At 45.2% G+C, this 24834-nt stretch overlaps 1 protein-coding gene across 3 annotated transcripts in view; it reads left to right on the top strand.

Moving 5' to 3' along the window:
* LOC129864059 (leucine-rich repeat transmembrane neuronal protein 4-like) overlaps positions 1 to 24217 on the top strand; it is a 145135-nt gene extending 120918 nt beyond the window's left edge. For 2 of the 3 annotated variants that reach the window (XM_055936613.1, XM_055936614.1), the window contains one exon: positions 23800 to 24217. In XM_055936613.1, the coding sequence (XP_055792588.1) occupies positions 23800 to 24102 (303 nt within the window). In that variant the 3' untranslated portion in view covers positions 24103 to 24217. The remainder of the gene's footprint in view (positions 1 to 23799) is intronic. The other variant, XR_008761046.1, reaches the window with a different exon arrangement.
* The last annotated feature ends 617 nt before the right edge of the window (positions 24218 to 24834 follow it).

Here is a 24834-nt window from a genome sequence, read left to right as displayed (position 1 = left end):
AAAGCTGGCCGACTGACCAAACTGAGCCACCGTGCAAGAAGGACCTTGGTCAGTGAGGTGACCAAGAACCCAATGACCACTCTGACAGAACTACAGAGTTCCTTGGCAGAGATGGGAGAACCTGCAAGGATACCAGTCTATACAGTACTTCACCAATCGGAGCTTCATAGGAGAGTGGCCAGAGGGAAGCTGCTCCTGAGAAAAAAGCACATGTCAGCACGACTGGAGTTTGCAAAAAAGTATGTGAAAGACTGAGATCATAAGGCAAAAGATTCTATGGTCTGATGAGTAGGTGTCACGATCGTTGGAATGAATGGACCAAGGCACAGCGTGCGTAGAGTTCCACATGTTTTAATAAATGAAACTCATCAAAAACAATACAGAACAAACAAAACGTGAAGTAAATGCAGTGTTCACAGGCACTACACAAAAACAAGATCTCAAAAACAGGTGGGAAAAGGCTGCCTAAATATGAGACAATGATAGACAGCTGCCTCTGATTGGGAACCATACCAGGCCAACATAGAAAATGAAAAACTAGAAATGCCCACCCTAATCACACCCTGACCTACCCAAATAGAGAAATAAAAGGAAAGTAAAAAAGTACCCCCCACCCCCCCAAAAGGTGCGGACTCCGGCCGCAAAACCTGACTCTATAGGGGAGGGTCCAGGTGGGCATCCAGCCTCGGTGGCGGCTCCGGTGCGGGACGTCGACCCCGCTCCACTCGCGGATCCGCCCACTTAGGTGGCGACTCTGGTGCGGGGATCGTCACCGGAAGCTCCGGACCGTGGATCATCGCCGGGTACTCCAGACCGTGGATCGTCGCCGGAAGCTCCTGGACCGTGGATCATCACCGGGGACTCCGGACCGTGGATCGTCGCCGGAAGCTCCTGCACCGTGGATCATCGCCGGAGGAACCGGACCGTAGATCGTCGCTGGGGACTCCGGACCGTAGATCGTCGCCAGGGACTCCGGACCGTAGATCGTCGCCAGGGACTCCGGACCGTGGATCGTCGCCGGAGGCTTCGGACCGTGGATCGTCGCCGGAAGAACCGGACCGTGGATCGTCGCCGGAAGAACCGGACCATGGATCGTCACCGGAGGAACCGGACCGTAGTTCGTCGCCGGGGACTCCAGACCGTAGATCGTCACCGGAGACTCCGGACTGGGAAACCGTCGCTGGAGGCTCCGGACTGGGAACCGTCGCTGGAGGCTCCGGACTGGGAACCGTCGCTGGAGGCTCCGGACTGGGAACCGTCGCTGGAGGCTCCGGACTGGGAACCGTCGCTGGAGGCTCCGGACTGGGAACCGTCGCTGGAGGTTCCGAACCTTTGATCATCTCTGGAGGCTCCGGGCCATGGATCATCACTGGAGGCTTCGGGCCATGGAACATCACTGGAGGCTCCGGGCCATGGATCATCACTGGAGGCCTCGGGCCATGGATCATCACTGGAGGCTTCGGGCCATGGATCATCACTGGAGGCTTCGGGCCATGGATCATCACTGGAGGCTTCGGGCCATGGATCATCACTGGAGGCTTCGGGCCATGGATCATCACTGGAGGCTTCGGGCTGTGAACCGTTGCTGGAGGTTCCGGACTGTGAACCATTGCTGGAGGTTCTGGACTGGACACCGTCGTTGGAGGCCTGGTGCGTGGAGCTGGCACAGAAAACACCGGGCTGTGGAGGCGTACTGGAGACTCGGTGCGTAGAACCGCAAATCATGGCACCTGAACGATGACCAACTCCACACGGTGAGTACAGGGAGTTGGTTCTGGTTCCACCTTGGCTCCGCCAACCACCCCGTGTGCCTCCTCCCAATTTGTTTTTGAGGCTGCCTCTCAGGCTTCGTTGTGGCCGCGAACCCCGGTGTCGTCGTTGTTGCTCCTCCACTGCTTCCGCCTGCTTCCCCGGCAGGCTTTCGTGTCTTGCCAAGACTTCCTCCCAAGTCCAGGATAATCTCTCCTTGACTTCCTCCAAAGACCAGGATGGCATCTCCTCCCGGGCACGCTGCTTGGTCCAGTTGTGGTGGGATCTTCTGTCACGCTCGTTGGAATGACTGGACCAAGGCGCAGCGTGCATAGAGTTGCACATGTTTTAATAAATGAAACTCACCAAAAACAATACAGAACAAACGAAATGTGAAGCAAATGCAGTGTTCACAGGCACTACACAAAAACAAGATCCCAGAAACAACAGGTGGGAAAAGGCTGCCAAAATATGATCCCCAAACAGAGACAATGATAGACAGCTGCCATTGATTGGGAACCATGCCAGGCCAACATAGAAAACGAAAAACTAGAAATGCCCACCCTAATCACACCCTGACCTAACCAAATAGAGAGATAAATGGATCTCTAAAGTCAGGGCGTGACAGTAGGGCTGGTGATTGTCAAGAAAATAACTGCTGGTCTCACGGTAATTGACCGTTAATGAACATAAACATGTTTAGCATCTCCTGGCTCCCACACATAGCCTACAAACCACTGATGCAGACCTTTGGAACATCTACATTTTAAAAAGTCTAATGAATCCATTTAATATAGTCTACACCATTACAATAAATGCATTTATTGTAGACCGTTCTGAAGAAACATGATATGAAGAAAATGTAGTCTATTTCAAAAGAACAGAATAGCATACTCTGAGTTGTCCTTATGTTAGGCCCTGATATGGCGATGCCATATGGCTGTGGGCTACACTAGTTATTTTAGCAGACCAGTTTTGCTTAGAATTCAATGGCATTATTTTTTTATTATTATTTTATAGTATAAAGAATACAATTGAACAAAGCTTAATGAAATAGAAAGGATATTTTCTCTGAACGATTTCAAAGGAAGTGCGCACATGCGGCTATTCTGTGTTAAGCGGTTAACAAAGAATTTGTTCTTCCTATATGCTTAATTTAGAGTTATTTATGCATCTTTAGTTGTGATACAAACATTGGGCTATATGTTTATATTTTAATACATTCTAAGGCTGCATGATGGAACTCTAATGATGAAGTCTCAAGCTCCACACACTTCATCAGTCTTTCATTCACAATTTGACAAGAACTTGACAGTATTCTCACTAGGCCGCGAATTTTCCGGCATCCCCCTTGTGTGGCTGTAATACCCACTAAAAATCCATGCCTTTTGCGGCCAAAATGGCCGTTGTGCCCTTGGGCTGAATATAATGATTATAATTCCCTTCTCGCGGCTGCCGTGCTCCAAAGCACCAATCACTCACATGGCTGTCTCAGATGTAGCCAATACCCGTCATGTGATTGGGTCCTTATCACAGTCATTTCAGCAAAGACGTAGGCTACAAGTTAATGAAGACAGACAGATGTTGGAACTGTCCACATTTAACCTACTTTTTGTCTGCCAACAAGATGAGTAGGCCTTATGAACAGCAAAAGCGCTAGCCTGTTGAGAGAGAGAGATAGAGAGAGAGAGATGAGAGAGAGAAAGTAAAGCCCTTAAATTGAATTGAGAGTAAAAGTAATTGTAAGGAAAAGCTTTATATGGGAGGCAGCTGTGCAATTTCCATCTGCTGCATTGTGTTATCTAGGTCTAGGGATGTTGCATTGTGTTATTTAGGTCTAGGGATGTTGCATTGTGGTATCTAGGACTAGGAATGTTGCATTGTGGTATCTAGGTCTAGGGATGTTGCATTGTGGTATCTAGGTCTAGGAATGTTGCATTGTGTTACCTAGGTCTAGGGATGTTGCATTGTGTTATCTAGGTCTAGGGATGTTGCATTGTGGTATCTAGGTCTAGGGATATTGCATTGTGGTATCTAGGTCTAGGGATGTTGCATTGTGTTATCTAGGTCTAGGGATGTTGCATTGTGGTATCTAGGACTAGGAATGTTGCATTGTGTTATCTAGGTCTAGGGATGTTGCATTGTGGTATCTAGGTCTAGGGATGTTGCATTGTGTTATCTAGGTCTAGGGATGTTGCATTGTGTTATCTAGGTCTAGGGATGTTGCATTGTGTTATCTAGGTCTAGGGATGTTGCATTGTGTTATCTAGGTCTAGGGATGTTGCATTGTGTTATCTAGGTCTAGGGATATTGCATTGTGTTATCTAGGTCTAGGGATATTGCATTGTGTTATCTAGGTCTAGGGATGTTGCATTGTGTTATCTAGGTCTAGGGATATTGCATTGTGGTATCTAGGTCTAGGGATATTGCATTGTGTTATCTAGGTCTAGGGATATTGCATTGTGGTATCTAGGTCTAGGGATGTTGCATTGTGTTATCTAGGTCTAGGAATGTTGCATTGTGTTATCTAGGTCTAGGGATATTGCATTGTGGTATCTAGGTCTAGGGATGTTGCATTGTGGTATCTAGGACTAGGGATCTTGCATTGTGGTATCTAGGTCTAGGGATGTTGCATTGTGGTATCTAGGTCTAGGGATATTGCATTGTGTTATCTAGGTCTAGGGATCTTGCATTGTGGTATCTAGGTCTAGGGATGTTGCATTGTGGTATCTAGGACTAGGGATCTTGCATTGTGGTATCTAGGTCTAGGGATGTTGCATTGTGGTATCTAGGTCTAGGGATGTTGCATTGTGGTATCTAGGTCTAGGGATGTTGCATTGTGTTATCTAGGTCTAGGGATGTTGCATTGTGTTATCTAGGTCTAGGGATGTTGCATTGTGTTATTTAGGTCTAGGGATGTTGCATTGTGGTATCTAGGTCTAGGGATGTTGCATTGTGTTATCTAGGTCTAGGGATATTGCATTGTGGTATCTAGGTCTAGGAATGTTGCATTGTGTTATCTAGGTCTAGGGATATTGCATTGTGGTATCTAGGTCTAGGGATGTTGCATTGTGTTATCTAGGTCTAGGGATATTGCATTGTGTTATCTAGGTCTAGGGATGTTGCATTGTGTTATCTAGGTCTAGGGATGTTGCATTGTGGTATCTAGGTCTAGGGATGTTGCATTGTGTTATCTAGGTCTAGGGATGTTGCATTGTGGTATCTAGGTCTAGGGATGTTGCATTGTGGTATCTAGGTCTAGGGATGTTGCATTGTGGTATCTAGGTCTAGGGATGTTGCATTGTGGTATCTAGGTCTAGGAATGTTGCATTGTGGTATCTAGGTCTAGGAATGTTGCATTGTGGTATCTAGGTCTAGGGATGTTGCATTGTGGTATCTAGGTCTAGGGATGTTGCATTGTGGTATCTAGGTCTAGGGATGTTGCATTGTGGTATCTAGGTCTAGGGATGTTGCATTGTGTTATCTAGGTCTAGGGATGTTGCATTGTGGTATCTAGGTCTAGGGATGTTGCATTGTGTTATTTAGGTCTAGGGATGTTGCATTGTGGTATCTAGGTCTAGGGATGTTGCATTGTGGTATCTAGGTCTAGGGATGTTGCATTGTGGTATCTAGGTCTAGGGATGTTGCATTGTGTTATCTAGGTCTAGGGATGTTGCATTGTGGTATCTAGGTCTAGGGATATTGCATTGTGGTATCTAGGTCTAGGGATGTTGCATTGTGGTATCTAGGTCTAGGGATGTTTCCCAGTTTGTTCACTAATTACCTGGCCCTACACTGTCTGAATAGAGCCTAACTCTTCCTGCCTAGCAGTCCTAACCTGTATACATCACCTCTTATTGATATTCAGTGCTGTAATGCACAAGCCTCAAAGCTGCTGCCTGGTCAAGGTTTCTCAGTGAAAGGTCATGTTTGATTGTGAACCGTGATCACGATGTAAGCTGCGTGTATGCAAACAACATGTCTCTTCAGGGACTGTTTGTAACTACCTGGGTTATTGTTTCCCCCATTACTTTAGCCCCCATGGTTAATTATTTTTGCAGATGAAAACATACGCCCCCTCATTAATTCCGCACTCCACAATCTATCATAATTACAGCCAAATATGTTGTTGTTATCGCTTTCATTTAAATTAGTGGCTGTGATACTCACTCATAAGAACACCCAGTATCATGCATGCACACACTCACACAAACTCAAACACACACACACTCACATACAGTGGGGCAAAAAAGTATTTAGTCAGCCACCAATTGAGCAAGTTCTCCCACTTAAAAAGATGAGAGGCCTGTAATTTTCATCATAGGTACACTTCAACAATGACAGACAAAATGAGGAAAAAAAATCCAGAAAATCACATTGTAGGATTTTTAATTTATTTATTTGCAAATTATGGTGGAAAATAAGTATTTGGTCACCTGCAAACAAGCAAGATTTCTGGCTCTCACAGACCTGTAACTTCTTCTTTTAGAGGCTCCTCTGTCCTCCACTCGTTACCTGTATTAATGGCACCTGTTTGAACTTGTTATCAGAATAAAAGACACCTGTCCACAACCTCAAACAGTCACACTCCAAACTCCACTATGGCCAAGACAAAAGAGCTGTCAAAGGACACCAGAAACAAAATTGTAGACCTGCACCAGGCTGGGTAAACTGAATCTGCAATAGGTAAGCAGCTTGGTTTGAAGAAATCAACTGTGGGAGCAATTATTAGGAAATGGAAGACATACAAGACCACTGATAATCTCCCTCGATCTGGGGCTCCATGCAAGATCTCACCCGTGGGGTCAAAATGATCACAAGAACGGTGAGCAAAAATCCCAGAACCACACGGGGGGACCTAGTGAATGACCTGCAGAGAGCTGGGACCAAAGTAACAAAGCCTACCATGAGTAACACACTGCGCCGACAGGGACTCAAATCCTGCAGTGCGAGACGTGTCCCCCTGCTTAAGCCAGTACATTTCCAGGCCCGTCTGAAGTTTGCTAGAGAGCATTTGGATGATCCAGAAGAAGATTGGGAGAATGTCATATGGTCAGATGAAACCAAAATAGAACTTTCTGGTAAAAACTCAACTCGTCGTGTTTGGAGGACAAAGAATGCTGAGTTGCATCCAAAGAACACCATACCTACTGTGAAGCATGGGGGTGGAAACATCATGCTTTGGGGCTGTTTTTCTGCAAAGGGACTAGGACGACTAATCGGTGTAAAGGAAAGAATGAATGGGGCCATGTATCGTGAGATTTTGAGTGAAAACCTACTTCCATCAGCAAGGGCATTGAAGATGAAACGTGGCTGGGTCTTTCAGCATGACAATGATCCCAAACACACCGCCCGGGCAACGAAGGAGTGGCTTCGTAAGAAGCATTTCAAGGTCCTGGAGTGGCCTAGCCAGTCTCCAGATCTCAACCCCGTAGAAAATCTTTGGAGGGAGTTGAAAGTCCGTGTTGCCCAGCAACAGCCCCAAAACATCACTGCTCTAGAGGAGATCTGCATGGAGGAATGGGCCAAAATACCAGCAACAATGATGATGGATGATGAAAATTACAGGCCTCTCATATTTTTAAGTGGGGAAACTTGCACAATTGGTGGCTGACTAAATACTTTTTTGCCCCACTGTACATGCACACACACTCAAACACACACTCACATACACGCACACACTCATTCAAACACATACACATACACACACACACACACACACACACACACACACACACACACACACACACACACACACACATATACAGCCTAATCACATAAAGAAAACTAAGTATAACTAAACAATACCACACACACAGACATACTGTACACACACACACAATCAAATAAGCTACCCAGCGTTGCACTGAGGCTGCTTCTCACACTGAGGTACCTTCTCGCTAATGTAATCACACAGAGAGTGGTGGGTGAGGAGAGAGGAGTGGCATTACATCAAACTAATTACAGCCTGGCATTTCACAGCAAACTCCCCATCTCATCTGTGTAAGCCCTAAACAGAATTCTGTTGATCCAGGAAATCAACGTTAAGAGTAAAAACACTGTTGAATCTGCTGCACCTGCATTATACTAGAGAAAAAGGCGCCGACAGATAGAGCTGCCGTGCTTCTAGCTCTTAGGAAACTCTGCAGTATTTAGTTTTTTTTGTGTTATTTCTTGCATTATTAGCCCAGAAAATGTTTTGTGTTATTACATACAGACGGGAAGAACATTTGATATCAGAACGGCCGTAACTCACCAGCATTACCAGCATTATGACCAGAAATACGACGATCCCAAATCGGATCTTTTGTTCGTACCCCCCAGGGCAATCGATTTGATTCCGAAGGCTGACCCAAAACACAGCCGGTGGAGGAGAGGTATACGGAGTGGGCTACTAGTCCAACTCAGGAGGCGCACACACCACCCACCGCTTCCGAAGTCACATTTATTGTACCTGGGGATTTTAACGAAGCAAATTTAAGAAACATGCTACTGAAGTTCTATCAACACATTGACTGTAGTTCTCATGCTGCTAAAACACTCAACCACTGCTACTCCAACTTCCGGGATGCCTACAAGGCCCTTCCCCGCCCTCCCTTCGGCAAATCTGATCACGACTCCATTTTGCTCCTCCCTTCCTATAGACAGAAATTCAAAAATAATTACCCTTGCTGAGGATTATTCAATGCTGGTCTGACCAATCGGAATCCATGCTTGAAGATTGTTTTTGTCACGTGGACTGGGATATGTTCCCAGTAGCCTCCGAAAATAACATAGACGACTGTGTTTTTCAGGAAGTGTATAGGAGATGTTGTACCCACTGTGACTATTAAACCTACCCTAACCAGAGACCTTGGATAGATGGCAGCATTTGCACAAAACTGAAAGCCCAAAACATCGCATTTAAACATGACAACGTGACAGGGAATATGGTCGAAAACAAACAGTGTTTTTAATCTCTCCGTAAAGCAATCAACAGGCAAAACGTAAGTATACAGACAAAGTGGAGTCGCAATTCAACGGCTCAGACATAAGACGTATCTGGTAGGGTCTACAGACAATCACGGACTACAAAGGGAAAATCAGCCACATCGCGGACACCGACGTCTTGCTTCCAGACAAGCTAAACACCTTCTTCGCCTGCATTGAGGATAGCACAGTACCACTGAAGTGGCCCACTACGATGGACTGTGGGCTCTCCTTTTCCGTGGCAGTCGTGAGTAAGACATTTAAGCGTATTAACCCTTGCAAAGCTGCCGGCCCAGACGGCATCCCTAGCAGCATCCTCAGAGCATGCGCAGACCAGCTGGCTGGAGTGTTTACGGACATATTCAATCTCTCCCTATCAGTCTGCTGTCCCCCTTTGCTTTCTGTACACAAGAAAGCAAAGGTAACTGAAGTAAATGACTATCGCCCCGTAGCACTCACTCCTGTCATCATGAAGTGCTTTGAGAGACTAGTCAAGGATTATATCACCTCTACCTTACCTGACACCCTAGACCAGTGGTCACCAACCTTTTCTGAGTCAAGATCACTTTCGCAGTCAAAAAGAGGGCTGAGATCTACTGCTCAGATTTTTTTGTTTCAAATTAACCTGACACAAACAGTTATGTAGGAATGAGGTTTGGGCAGTTGACCTAATATATTATCACAGCATATTGGCTATATGATCGGCCTGCCAATATTGTTAATCAGACAATAATATATTTAAAAACTTGAGCTTTGATAACAAAATAGATCAGTTGGTTTAACACTTGTGAGGCACTGTGGAGCATGAATTGAAATTATTAGCTTTTTTATTTTACTGGACTGATGGTACCTGCATCTGATGGTCAACGAGGTCAAATCACGACGTCAGTGATCTTCAGGTCGAAAAGTCGGAGCGCTAGAAAGATGCCCGACTTGGAATTCAGAGTTGGATGACTGTTCAACACAATTTTTCCCAACCGCCTCTCACGGTCCCTGCTCTCTCCTTTCTTTCCTCTGTTGAGACTGACCAGGGAGAGGAGAAACCGTCTTCCACCTGATGGTGAAACTCGAGTTGCACCGCATCTGCCTCATGTACAAATTGATGTTGTTCCTATGACCAGATAAAGTTAAATATTCCTTAATATTAAAATCGACACGTCGAGCTGCTAATAATAGTAAAACGCAGGGCTATCAATAGTACTCATTCATTGCAGCTACAGCCCGAGCGGAAGTACGGAGAAGCGCGTTTTGTAATAGTGTTGAATAAAAACAGTGACAGTTGTGAATATAGACTTAAACATGAACTCACTCATAAAAACAGCAGCTATTTGCTGTATTCATTGACAGTCTCTCTGTGGTCATGGTTTTAAAAGTTATTACATCTTACGTAGGCCAGTAGCCTATTAAACTTGGCTGTGGCCAGGGTCATGGAAGCTATGTAGCCACGGTGATTTGAGCTATCTGACTGGACAGCTCGGTAGGTGCACTCAATTTACAATTTACAGTCACAGATTTGTCGGTCCGCCGGATAGGCGGAGTTTGTCTCATGGCAACACTTTGCTTACCCGGTGTGCAGGACTTTTGAATCAAGTGCACCTACTGGCAACAGCTCAACATGATTTTTTTTTAAAGGAGCACAAGCCTTTATCGTTTGTTGGCTTCGACCGGTTGGCGACCACTATCCTAGACCCAATTCAATTTGCTTACCACCCCAATAGATCCACAGACGATGCAATCCTCATCGCACTGCACACTGCCCTATCCCATCTGGACAAAAGGAATACCTATGTAAGAATGCTGTTCATAGCTCAGCATTCAACACCATAGTACCCTCCAAGCTCATCATTAAGCTTGAGGCCCTAGGTGTGAATCTACCCTGTGCAACTGGGTCCTGGATTTCCTGACAGCCGACCAAAGCTTCAACTTCCTTGGCGTACACATCACTGAAAAACTGAAATGGTCCACCTACACAGACAGTGTGGTGAAGAAGGCTGAAGGATGAAGAAATTTGGCTTGGCACCTAAAATCCTCACAAACTTTTACAGATGCACAATTGAGAGCTTCCTGTCAGGCTGTATTCCCCTCCCCCCTGGTTTGGCAACTACCTGCCCTCCAGAACACCTACAGCAAAAGATCATCAAGGATAACAACCACCCAAGCCACTGCCTGTTCACCTCGCTATCATTCAGAAGGCAAGGTCAGTACAGGTGCATCAAAGCTGGGCCCGAGAGACTGAAAAACAGCTTCTATCTCCAGGCCATCAGACTGTTAAATAGCCATCACTAGCACATTAGAGGCTGCTGCTCTATATACATAGACTTGAAATCACTGGCCACTTTAATAATGGAACACTAGTCACTTGAATAATGTTTACATATTTTGCATTACTCTGTATTCTGTCCTGTTCTACTGTATCTTATTCTAAGCTGCTCTGACACTGCTCGCCCAAATATTTATATATTCCTAATTTATTCAATTCTTTTGCTTTAGATTTGTGTGTACAGTTGTGGAATTATTAGATATTACTTGTTAGGTATTACTGCACTGTTCGAGCTAGAGAAAAAAGCATTTTGCTACACCAGCAATAAATCTGCTAAACACGTGTATGCGACAAATAAAATTAGATTTTTTTATACTTCCTTACTTCCTACCAGCAAAAGCACCCAATGCTTTTACTGTCTAAGAACGGCATGGCCGAGGAGTCATGGGGAAATTAAGTGAACTCAAAGTTCTGCCCGTCTTTAAATTATTTTTGTTTGTATTTCCTTTGGAGAGAAGAAGAGACAGGGACGGAGAGAGCTACGTAGCTACAGTAAAGGTATATATTGGGCTGGTCGTCACCCAGGTCGTCCTGACGTGTTATTAGTCAGGTCTTTAAAGCCTTGGCCTGGGTACACAGACAGGCACACTCCTTCCCAATATCTCTGATTAAAGTCAGACAGATGCAGCCCAGCATAGAGCCAAGACTGGCCACACAGCGCTTACTTTGGGCTGCGCTCATCACTCAGACACACAGCCAATGGTCCTCCTTGACAGAGCACCCCAGGAGAAAGCCATTTTAGGCCAAGCGAAAAGTGAAAACTGGAAAGTTTCAATTCACAAAGAACTGCAGAAAAATATGAAAAGAATGGTATCCCTTTGACACAAAAAGCACCTCACGATAATATTTTCATGTATCTTAGTACATTGCCAGACACACCTGATTCAGAGCGGAGGTTTTAGCTGTTGCTGTTAGTGTTTGCATCAGATTCAGACTATGTAGAAAACAGCGTTTTACTCCTAATTACAGTATGTGAAAGATGTGTTCACAGCCTGTAGTCAACACAGCATTAGCATGATGAACTATAGATGACTCACTCTACAAGGTATAGCCCCATGCTATAGTGATGGGAAGTTTGGGTCTTTTCTCCACTCGTTCAGTCAAAAGAACAAATCTTTCAACTCATTTTGTTCAAATGAGTCAGTAATGCATGCAGGACTCCTTACCGGCGAATGATGAACAGAGCATTTGAAAGAGTCGTCATGTTTCTACAAGCCTCTAGTTCACATGTCATTCACCATAGGGGGCTTTTTGGAGCTGTCATTTGTGACTGAGACTTGTAAAAGTGTGCTTTAAACAGTGTACATTTGTTGATTGCTAGGCATACAAATGAGATTATTTCTTGATACATTTGAAATGATGTCTAGTTGTGGCCGCAACCGGACTAGATTGTGAATGACTCTTGGGGAGTGCATTGCTTGACTACCTTGAGTGATAAGCATAATATCTTTGCGAACTGCAGACCCCTAAATTATACATTTTTGTTGAACAGAGTATGTTTTGGTTCTATGTGTCATTCATCACATTCAATAATACATTAATTGCCAATTAATTGCAAGTCATTCTTGCACCATGCAATCAATTATCAGTTCTATACATGTATTTTTCTTCTCTATGCTGCCTGCCTGCAGCATTATCTATTTTTTCTGTGCACATTTATGACAGACAGTTGTAGGTCGAAGCACGTCTCTGGGGCCGCTGATCCAGAGGAGCGTGTATCAATCCTGCTGTAGGACTAATTGCGGCCAGCAAGTCAAACAAACAACTAAAATCAAGAAGTCACAACGAATCATGAAATAATTGTTCCGGAACTACACATCACTACCATGCTGACTTCAACTAAATGAAAGCCATATGAAGTATAGTACCGACAAAGACACTCTGTTGTCTTTTTATGGTCATTCTCATCCACTTTGTTTGAGTTAACTGAATAAGCCCCATCCGCTGTCTTATTCATGAGGGATGCTTGGTGATGACCTTGAATGAGCAAATACACTAAGCTCTCCTATTGAATAAAAAAAGAAACCATAAAGGAGTTTATGGACAGATTCCCTGATGAATATATCTAAGGACTTTGACCCCTATGTCAAGTCAGTGCAGACAGAGATTTGTCCTTGAACGATGCAGGGAACTGTGGACTGAAAGAGCAGTAAATGAAATGTTACAACACAATCTCTTATTCCCACTCTGAGTACAGGAAAAGCAAAGGTTTTATATTCCTTAACAGCAGCAAGGCGTGAGACAGCTAGAGCCTGTCAGACTGCGAGAGATAGGTTAGAGTTGTTTGCCATCTTAGACGTATCTTTTCTCAATGCAGCTGCAGGAAGTCAGCAGAGAAATCATTAGCACCGGTAATTATGCACTGTGTTGAACATGTAAGAAAAATACTTATGCAGTACAGGAAAGAGACTTCGGCAGGCAGTACAGGAAAGAGACTTCGGCAGGCAGTACAGGAAAGAGACTTGGGCAGGCAGTACAGGAGAACTAGTGTTGAGCATTGAGTAACATTTCACGTCCCATTTGCTGTTTGTAGAACCTCCTCTGGTGTCTGTACAGTGTGAGAGCAGAGTGATAAGCCAACGGTGGGCAGGCGCTGGTGCGTGAAGGGGGCAGCGCTCTAATTTTTTTGAATTGGGCGTATGTGTGTGCACGCGTGCGTGCGTGCAAACGACGAGCGTGTGTGTGTACTTGTGTATGTGTCTATGTAGAGTGGAGTGAGGCAGGGTTATCCGTGGGGTGTCAGAGACCTGTAATCAACACTGCAGTGCACATAAAGGGAGGGGCGGTCATTAAGGAATTAGCAGGAGGGTAGCAGCTTGTTTAGGGAAACACTCAGCTGTAAATGCACACGTGTATAACACACTCAGAGCTCGATTTTAACAAACCTAACACAATGGTAAATCTAACGTAGCGCTATAGGTACATCATGGCGGCGTGTGTACAGTGCGAGGGTTGGCGTCTACCCAGATTTTGCGAATTAGCTGTAATTTACTTAATAGTTCTTAGTTTATTCACTCAGTACAGCCCGACATACACTTTATATAGCCAACAAGAACTAGAGGGACGCGACGTCTTCAGGGCTGATCGTACGGCAGAGGACTCTGGTAAGACCTGAGGAGGTGGTCTGTGCATTTATGTAAACAAAGCATGGTGTACAGACAGTAACATAACCGGGAGTCACTGCTCAACCAATCTGGAGTACCTGATGATTAGGTGCAGGCCTTTCTACTTGCCTCTGGAGCTTACATCCATTGTTGTTACTGCAGGCTACATACCTCCGCAAACAGCAAACTGCACATCCTGATGGTGCTTTTGTTGCAGGGGATTTTAACCACTCAAGCCTGAAAACTGTTTTTCCCAAATTCCACCAAAATGTTTCCTGCCACACTAGAGGAGACAATACACTAGACCACGTGCATACAAACATTCCGGAGGCTTCCAAAGCCATTCCCCTCCCTCACATGGGACAGTCTGATCACCTTTCACTGGTCCTACTCCCCAAGTATTTACTCCTCATTAAACGCGTGAAATCATCAGTGAGAACAGTCAAAGTGTGGCCAGAGGGGTCAGACTCATTACTACAGCACAAGTTTCAACACACAGACTGGAGATTGTTTGCCCCTCAGGCCACCCTTGACTCCCATAAGGACGTTGAAACATATGCTTCTTCCATTCTGGATTACATCAACATCTGCATCAACAATGTCACCACCCATAAACTAATAAAGACCTTCCCCAACCAGAAGCCTTGGATGAACAGAGAGGTCTGACTACTACTAAAGGCATGCAACGCTGCATTCAGATCGGGCAATGCGGAAGCCTACAGCTCATCCAGGGCCAACCTGAAAAAGGGCATCAAGATGGCTAAACATGACCAAAAACTTGGATTGAGGAGCACTTCAACAACAACTCCGACCCTCGACGCATGTGGCAGGGCATCCAAGCCATCACAGACTACGACCAAAAAAGAAAACCTGCCCCCACAGCCAACGATGTCTCCATCGCCGACGAGTTAAACAGGTTCTATGCTCGCTTTGATAGGGACAACAAAGATCCAGCCATCAAAGCTGAGCTCCCCCCAGACGACTTCCCCCTCAGACTATCCATCGCAGATGTGTTGTCTGCACTGAGCAGAGTGAATGCACGCAAGGCTGCTGGTCCTGATGACGTCCCCGGTTGTGTGCTCAGAGCATGTGCTGGGCAGAGGTCTTCACTGACATTTTCAACCTGTCATTGGCCCAGGACTGTCATTGGCCCAAACTCCGTGACCTAGGGATCAGCCCCTCTCTCTCTCTGTAACTGGATTTTGGACTTCCTAACCAACAGACTCCAGTCTGTCAGGTTAGACAACTTCATTTCCTCAACCCTGAACCTGAACACCGGTGTGCCACAGGGCTGCGTGCTGAACCCCCTCCTTAACTCCCTCTTCACCTACGACTGCATTCCTATACACGGTTCCAACACCATCGTCAAGTTCACAAACGACACCACGGTGGTAGGCCTGATCAGTGACAATGACAAGTCAGCCTACAAGGAGGAGGTCAAGCATCTGGCTGCATGGTGCACTGACAACAACCTGGCCCTCAATGCAAAGAAAACCAAGGAGCTCATTGTGGATTACAGGAAGTCTAAAAGCTGCAGCCACGCCCCAGTTCTCATTGATGGCACTGAGGTGGAGCGTGTGCCCAGATTCAAATTCCTGGGTGTCTACATCCCTGTGGACCTCTCCTGGACCCTCAACACCTCAACCTGGATCAAAAAGGCGCAGTAGCACCTTACTTTTTGAGGAGGCTGAAGAATGCCCGCCTGTCTCCCAAGATCCTGGTGAACTTTTACCGCTGCACGGTTGAGAGCATTCTGACCAACTGCGCCACAGTGTGGTTTGGTGGATGCTCCGTGGCCAACCGGAAGGCCCTGCAACGGTTGGTGAAAACCGCCCAGCACATCACTGGTGACCAGCTCTCTGCCATCGTAGACCTCCAGCGCATGCGGTGTCTGCGTAGGGCGTGCAGCCTCACCAGGGACACTAGCAGGCTCAAGAACAGTTTCTTTCCAGCTACTGTAACCCTGCTGAACTCTGTGACACGGCACTAGCCATATCCACCTGCCCTCCGCTTAGTAATGCCTCTCAGGGACCTTGTTGCATTACTCTCTTTGCACTGTTCACGGTACTACTGGACTCTGATATTGCTTCGCAAAGTCTGAATAAGGACATTATTCAGTTGTACATGTACATGTCTACCTTGGTAACTTCATTGCTGCTATTCCTGCATTTCAGTTGCGTGCCTCATTGCACTTTCAATTTGCCTTCACTGAACATTTATACTTCCCATTTAATAACCTACATTGTACTTAATTGTTTCACTTGTAAAAAATGTTGTACTCTTTTACTTGCACTTCTGGTCAGATGCTAACTGCATTTTGTTGTACTGTACTTGTACTTGTTCAATGACAAAGTTTAATCTAATCTAATCTAAGTTCAGGGGTGTGTCAGAAACATTTTTGGTATTTTCACGATCTCAATTATCGGCGCACTTGCTGGGGTTTGTACGGAAGGGTTGGGTTTTGATGAATAAACAAGTTGTGAGTGTCTCGAGGCTTGGCCCCTCACTGGCCAATCAGAACCTTCTCCTTGGCAAAATATGTGGTTGCTTCAAGGTGTGTATTTACAGTCTTTTATGTATTGCCTTGGAATTAACTCCAATTCCAATGTTAGTCCGTTATAGTTTGTTAAATAGCTTACAGAAACGAAATAACAAAATATAGACCTATATTTGCTAAATACCGTTAACTTAAACCCATTTGCAGTCCACATTGTTCTAAGTAATTGCATGGGTTCAATAGCCTTTGCACTGATATAGGGGCTAGCCAACTGTAAATTGCATTATGGCTGAGCATGGACATGCCAAACATTGTCAATAAGCAAGATTACAGTAATTATTGATAAGGCCTAAAAAGAGATGGAATAATTTAAATCAAATTCTAATCAAAATGAAACTACAAATAGACAATGTCACATTTTCAGGCACCATCATTTCTCCCAGTGGGCATATAATATTAAAACAATGCAGACTATAGAGAATTTTTTACTAATATCCATACTTTTCACAGTAGCTGGAAAAAGATCCTATACAAATAGAAAGGGCGAATGTCCACTCACTGTTATACTGCTCCCAAATAGGCCTTTGTTTTATGAACATAATCGGAACCATCTTACAGATCAGATAGCATTCATTGACACATCTCCAGAAATTGCATTGCCACAGATGTTGTCACTTAAAACCAGGAAGGTGAATCATTCTAATTAGGTTGGCTGTAATCAAATAGAACAAAATTGAAAACCGTTTTTTTTTTAAATTGTTGCAAATGTATTAAAAATAAAAAAGGTATTCAGACCCTTTGCTATCAGACTCGAAATTGAGCACGCCTGTGCCTTTCCAAAGCAAAAAAGCAAAAACAAAGCCATGAGGTTGAAGGAATTGCCGGTAGTGCTCCGAGACAGGTTTGTGTCGAGGCACAGATCTGGGGAAGGGTACCAAAAAATGTCTGCAGCGTTGAAGGTCGCCAAGAACACAGTGGCCTCCATCAATATTAAATGAAAGAAGTTTGGAACCACCAAGACTCTTCCTATAGCTGGCCGCCCCACCAAACAGGGCAATCGGGGGAGAAGGGCCTTGGTCAGGGAGGTAAATGCCAAGCGTCATGTCTGGAGGAAACCTGTTACAATTCCATACGGTGAAGCATGGTGGTGGCAGCATCATGCTGTGGGGATGTTTTTCCGCAGCAGGGAGACTGGTCAGGATCGAGGGAAAGCTGAACGGAGAAATGTACAGAGAGATCCTTGATGAAAACCTGCTCTAAGGACCTCAGACTGGGGCGAAGGTTCACCTTCAAAAGGAACAACGACCCTAAGCACACAGCCAAGACAATACAGGAGTGGCTTCGGGACAAATCTCTGAATGTCATTGAGTGGCCCAGCCAAAGCCCGGACTTGAACCCGATCGAACATCTCTGGAGAGACCTGAAAATAGCTGTTCAGCGATTCTCCCCATCCAAACTGATAGATGTTGAGAGGATCTGCAGAGAACAATGGGAGAAACTCCCCAAACAGGTGTGCCAAGCAAGTAGTGTCATACCCAAAAAGACTCAACGCTGTAAACACTGTCAAAGGTGATTCAACAAAATTTGAGTAAAGGGTCTGAAAACGTAGGTAAATGTGATATTTCAGTTTATTTTTACATTTGCAAAAACTTTAAAAAAAAAATAATTTCACTTTGTCATTATGGGATAGTGTGTGTAGATTCAAGAGAGACATTTATTTTTAAAATTAATTTTAGTATAAGGCTGTAAAAGAATGGGGAAAAATGTCAAGGGGTCTGAATACTTTCTGAATGCGGTTCAATTCCAGTCCACGCCCTTCTGGCACAAATAACTTAATGCCCCCCATTGACTTAATTTAGTTACACATTTAAAATATGGACAATCTAGCGATAGTTTACCCCCGATCTTAATTTCAGTGATACCGATCCCGGATCCGGGAGCATCCTCATCAAAAAGCTGACTAGCATAGCCTAGCCTAACGGGACAGGGATATCATATAATATAATTTCATGAAATCACAAGTCCAATACAGCAAATAAAAGATAAACATCTTGTCAATCCAGCCATCATTTCCGATTTTTTTAATGTTTTACAGCAAAAACACTATGTATTTCTATTAGCTAACCACAATAGCCAAACACAGAACGGCATGTTTTCACTATGTTTCCACTGCATAGGTAGCTTTCACAAAAGCCAGAAATAGAGATAAAATTAATCACTAACCTTGAACAACTTCATCAGATGACAGTCTTATAACATCATGCAAAAATTAAAGCAGGAAGCACCAGTGACTAGATCAATAAAAAAGTGGTCAGAGAAAGCAGAAGCTAATCTACAGGACTGTTTTGCTAGCACAGACTGGAATATGTTCCGGGATTCCTCCAATGACATTGAGGAGTACACCACATCAGTCATTGGCTTCATCAGTAAGTGCATCGATGACGTTTTCCCATCGATGCACTTACTGACGTCGTCCCCACATACCCCAACCACGTACATACCCCAACCAGAAACCATGGATTACAGGCAGCATCCGCACTGAGCTAAACGTTAGACCTGCCGCTTCCAAGGAGTGGGACTTATAAGCTTATAAGAAATGCCGCTATGCCCTCCAACGAACCCTCAAACAGGCAAAGCATCAATACAGATCAATACATCAATAAGATCATACCACCCTGCATACCACTGCTGGCTTGCTTCTGAAGCTAAGCAGGGTTGGTCCTGGTCAGTCCCTGGATGGGAGAACAGATGCTGCTGGAAGTGGTGTTGGAGGGCCAGTAGGAGGCACTCTTTCCTCTGGTCTAAAAAAAATATATCCCAATGCCCCAGGGGGTGATTGGGGACACTGCCCTGTATAGGGTGCCGTCTTTCGGATGGGACGTTAAACGGGTGTCCTGACTCTCTGAGGTCATTAAAGATCCCATGGCACTTATCGTAAGAGTAGGGGTGTTAACCCCGGTGTCCTGGCTAAATTCCCAATCTGGCCCTCAAACCATCATGGTCACCTAATAATCCCCAGTTTACAATTGGCTTATTCATCCCCCTCCTCTCCCCTGTAACTATTCCCCAGGTCGTTGCTGCAAATGAGAACGTGTTCTCAGTCAACTTACCTGGTAAAATAACGGTATAAAAAAAAAAAAAAAAGATCGAATCGCACTACACCGGCTCTGACGCTTGTCGGATGTGGCAGGGCTTACATACCATTACAGACTACAAAGGGAAGCACAGCCGAGAGCAGCCGAGTGACACAAGCCTACCAGATTAGCTAAACTACTTCTGTACTCTCTTTGAGGCAAATAACACTGAAACATGCATGAGAGCACCAGCTGTTCCGGAAGATTGTGTGATCACGCCCTCCGCACCCGATGTGAGTAAGGCCTTTAAACAGGTCAACATTCACAAGGCCGCAGGGCCAGACGGATTACCAGGACGTGTACTGCGAGCATGCGCTGATCAACTGGTATGTATCTTTACTGACATTTTCAACTTCTCCCTCTCCGAGTCTATAATACCAACATGTTTTATGCAGACCACCATAATCCCTGTGCCCAAGAACACCAAGGTAACCTGCCTAAATGACTACCGACCTGTAGCACTCACGTCTGTAGCCATGAAGTGCTTTGAAAGGCTGGTCATGGCTCACATCAACACCATCATTCCCGAAACCCTAGATGCACTCCAATTTACATACCGCCCCAACAGATCCACAGATGATGCAATCTCTATTGCATTCCACACTGCCCTTTCCCACCTGGACAAAAGGAACACCTATGTGAGAATTCTATTCATTGACTATAGCTTAGCTTTCAACACCATAGTGCCCTCAAAGCTCACCACTAAGCTAAGGACCCTGGGACTAAACACCTTCCTCTGCAATTGGATCCTGGACTTCCTGATGGGCCATCACCAGGTGGTAAGGGTAGATAACAACACATCCGCCACACTGATCCTCGACACAGCGGCCCCTCAGGGGTGCGTGCTCAGTCCCTTCCTGTACTTCCTATTCACTCATGGCTACACGGCTCCAACATCATTACACGACTCCAACATCATTAAATTTGCCGTTGACACAACAGTGGTAGGCCTGATCACCAACAACACGAGACAGCCTATAGGGAGTAAGTCCGAGACCAGGCCGTCTGTTACCAGGACAATAACCTCTCCCTTAACGTGATCAAGACAAAGGAGATGACTGTGGACTACAGGAAAAAGAGGACAGAGCTGCAGTGGAGCAGGTTGAGAGCATCAAGTTCCTTCGTGTCCACATCACCAACAAACTAACATTGTCTAAGCACACCAAGACAGTTGTGAAGCAGGATGGACAAAACCTATTCCCCCTCAGGAGACTGAAAAGATTTGTCATGGGTCCTCAGATCCTCAAAGGTTTCTACAGCTGCACCATCGAGGGTATCTTGACTGATTGCATCACTGCCTGGTATGGCAACTGCCTGGCCTCCGACCGCAAGGTACTACAGAGGGTAGTGTAAACGGCCCAGTACATTGCTGGGGCCAAGCTTCCTGTCATCCAGGACCTCTTTACCAGGCGGTGTCAGAAGAAGGCCCTAAAATTGTCAAACACTCTAATTAGACCTAGTCATAGACTGTTCTCTCTGCTACCACACAGCAATAGGTACCAGAGCACCAAGTCTAGGTCCAAGAGGCTTCTAAACAGCTTCTACCCCCAAGCAATAAGACTTCTGAACATCTAGTCAAATGGCTACCCAGACTATTTGGGCGAAGGCAAGATTTTCCAACAATTTTTTTTGTTTTTAATAGGCTAAATTACACATTCTGTTACCATATGACGCCAATGTGATGTCTGGGTATGCTCTCCTCCTCTCCCCTTTGCTACAGTATCCTAGTGCCCAGACAGACCGACGAGGCAGAGCTGAGAGGACAAAGTGAAAGTTTTTTGTCAAAGTGGTCCAAGTTTCCTAAAGCCAAGGGGAAACATTTCCCAGAAAATAAAAACCACGTCCCAGCAGCAGAGAAACTCAGTAAAACTGCATTTTATGGAGTGTGTGACTGGGGATTTATTGCGTGGGGCACTGGTGGCTCCTCATAACTATATCTCTGTGGGATTATGTACAGGGTAAGAACATAGTGTTGCTACAGTGAAAATATATTTCTGACTAATCTTGAATATCAATTAATGGGATTTTTTTTTTTACCTCCTTAGAGACAGACAAAAATAACAATGTAAGCCTATTAATCTGGTCCATCACACCAAATGTATCAGTCTGAGATTTACACCTAATTCTATTAAAGTCCACCTCTCTGAGGAGACAATTCAATCACAAAACGCTGAGGTCAGAGACTACTGTGGATATGCAGCTAGACCGTCAGGTGTGTGTTAACAAGTTCTCTCTCTCACACACTCATTCCAACACACACACACACACACACACACACACACACACACACACACACACACACACACACACACACACACACACACACACATTCCCAGCACACGGGCCAGATTAATGTCCCAGCACTAGGACAGAATCCGCTGAAACGGTTAGGAGTTAATATCCGTTAATTAATTCGTAGGACCTGGGCAAGCAGGGAGCTGTGGGTAGCAGAGGGGTCAGGGGGAAGGGTGGGGGGCTCAACAGAGAGAGAGGGGAGTAATCCGCTGAGTGCCCATAATGTAATGAATACAGGTCTAGCTTAATGGACTCCATTTGAGAGAGGGGGGGGGGGGGGGGGGGGCTATTATAAGGGAGAGGGACACATTTGTGAAAAGAGGTCTGATATTTGCAATGTGACCTCAAAGAGTATCTTTATCATACTTTTTCGGTAGTGTGTACAGTGTTTGTTTGTTAGCTGTATTTATTGACATAGTCCAATATGTTCTCAGTCAGGTCAGTGTATTGCTACTTTACAGCCTAGCCAGGAATGGGAACCCATAACACCTCACTCCTTAGCAACCATATTAACTTAGCTCAGCGGGACTATATTTTATGTACTGTATGTTCTCTTTAACCTTGCTCAAGGTTACATATGGATTGTTCTTCTAGACATAGGGGTTATTTCGCTTGTGGCAAGTCTTCTGTCTGAACGACTGATCTTACTCCACTGACTGAGTCCATGAATTCTACTCTTACATAGACTTTGAATCTCGGGTACGAGTTTCGTTTTTGCTCTGTCAGCCAACAGACTAGAGCACGTAGCCTATAGGAAGGCTGAATTTATGAGCCGTGCCCAGTTCCCATCATCCACCAGACAGCACCCTTGTCATTATTTATCTCTCCCTGTATTCTTTCTTGGTCTCCTATTTGTTGTTGTTTTTTTTTATTTTCTTATCTCGAGCGCCATTGTAAGATCTGATTGTCTGTCACTTCTGTCAAGCACCTCATTCCCGACGACTGCCATCTCCCCACTTTTTTCTGTGCCCCTTTCAACCTTCGCTAATTGGTCTTTTTTAAGGCATTGAACTCAGGCAGTGAGTTGGGGAAAACGCCTGGAAGTCGCTCATCTGTTTGTTTTGAAAAGTGGTGTGTGGGGGGGGATTTGGTCTCATCGTGGTCGTCTAGACTCTATGGAACTCTGCTTCAGTTTACACTGATCCTCCCTTTATGCTAGGATATGGACACATTTATATACGTGCACGGCTGCACGCCTATTTGAACATGTGAATGAGCATTTTGTAGTGCATTGTGCAATTTGAGTGTGCATTATGAGTCACTGGCAAGTAGAGTTCACACTGTATGACAAGACAGGCGTATGCTCACGTTGAGTAAAAATACCTCTGTTGTCTTCTGCATACATATCCATGGACCTGGCACTGAGATGACAGCCCAGTGGTAATGGTTGGATTAGTGGGTATATTTTAACATCACATTTAGGCAGTTGATACCTATTGTTATTGTTTTCTGACAAAATAATCACTGTTTGACAAAAACATTTGTCTTAATTGCAGATATTATTTTAATTATTGATGATTATTTGTTCCCATCTGCTAGTTGGTATCTAGAGGGCTTATCAGAGCAATCAACAGATTGAGATTGACATCTCTAATGTATATTTCTCTTTTTTTCTCCCCCTCCTCTCCCTCTCCCACCTACATATACATTCCCTCAATTACTCACACACATTCTCTCTCCCTCTGCCACTCTCATTCCCTGTCACCCTCCCTCCCTACCTCCTCTACACAGGTCCCGCACCAGATGGGCACGCTGGCGTATTACCGGTACGAGCAGCCTATCGTGGACTACTGCCAGGCCCATCAGCCCCTGCGGCTCAACATGGGCTATGAGGGTCCCCCGCAGGGCCTGGAGGAGCTGGGGCCACGTGAGAGAACCACCATACAGACTGTATCGCTGCCCGCTGTGCCCTCTGCTGCCACAGTGGGGACCGGGCCCCGCTCACCGCCCTCTATCCTCAGAGCCCCGTCCCAGGTCCCCGGTGGCCCCTTCCCTCCCCAAGAGCGCACCACCACGCTCACCTTTGGACGCTAACAACTGGAGCGAGAGTCTGTCGTTTGAGGTGGGGGGGATGCCACAGATCCACCATGACTCTTGAATAGAGGGCAAGGGAGCAGGGGGGTTCTGTGGGGCCTTTTTCGGCACATTGGGATGGCCACAAGGGGGCAGAGGTAAAAAGAGGAGAACAAAAAGTATCAATTTAAAAACATGGCTAGAGGCCATTGGCATCCGGAATGTGACCATTATGAAGGCTGATGCATCCTGGGAGTTCTGCTATTATCTCTTTTTCTTTTTCCAAACACTTCAAAGTGGACCTGCTACTCCCCTCCTCTTGGCTCCTGGGAAATAGAAACGTGATGCAACGTGCATGACACGTTAAAGCATCGATTTGGTTATAGCTCTGGCCAATGTGGCGACAATGCTGTATGGGGCCTGTTCCAAGGAATGGATCATGGCAGTTCTCTCATGCTGTGTTAGGAGTGAGAAAGGAATGTGCAATAAACTATGTGTCTGGAGGACAAGAAAAGAAAGAGAGCAACATCATGAAACAAAATAATGTTTACCAGAACTCAAAGGCTCGCTCTTTTTCCCATTAAAATTGCCAGTCAGGGGTCATAATGCCATGGAAATCATTATTTCATTAAAAGGAGTAAATTCTCAAAAAATAAGAATGTTGTCGTGAGAGAAAACAAGTAGATTATTGTATTGTTTCCATACTGTATTGTCAGTATGTTCAACTATGGAGGTCAAGGTCTGAGTTTTATT

This window comes from Salvelinus fontinalis, chromosome 10 (assembly GCF_029448725.1).
Source record: "Salvelinus fontinalis isolate EN_2023a chromosome 10, ASM2944872v1, whole genome shotgun sequence".
NCBI classification, from domain to species: domain Eukaryota; kingdom Metazoa; phylum Chordata; class Actinopteri; order Salmoniformes; family Salmonidae; genus Salvelinus; species Salvelinus fontinalis.
The sequence above is the reverse complement of the archived record's forward strand: the minus strand, read 5'-3'. Positions and strand labels throughout refer to the sequence as shown.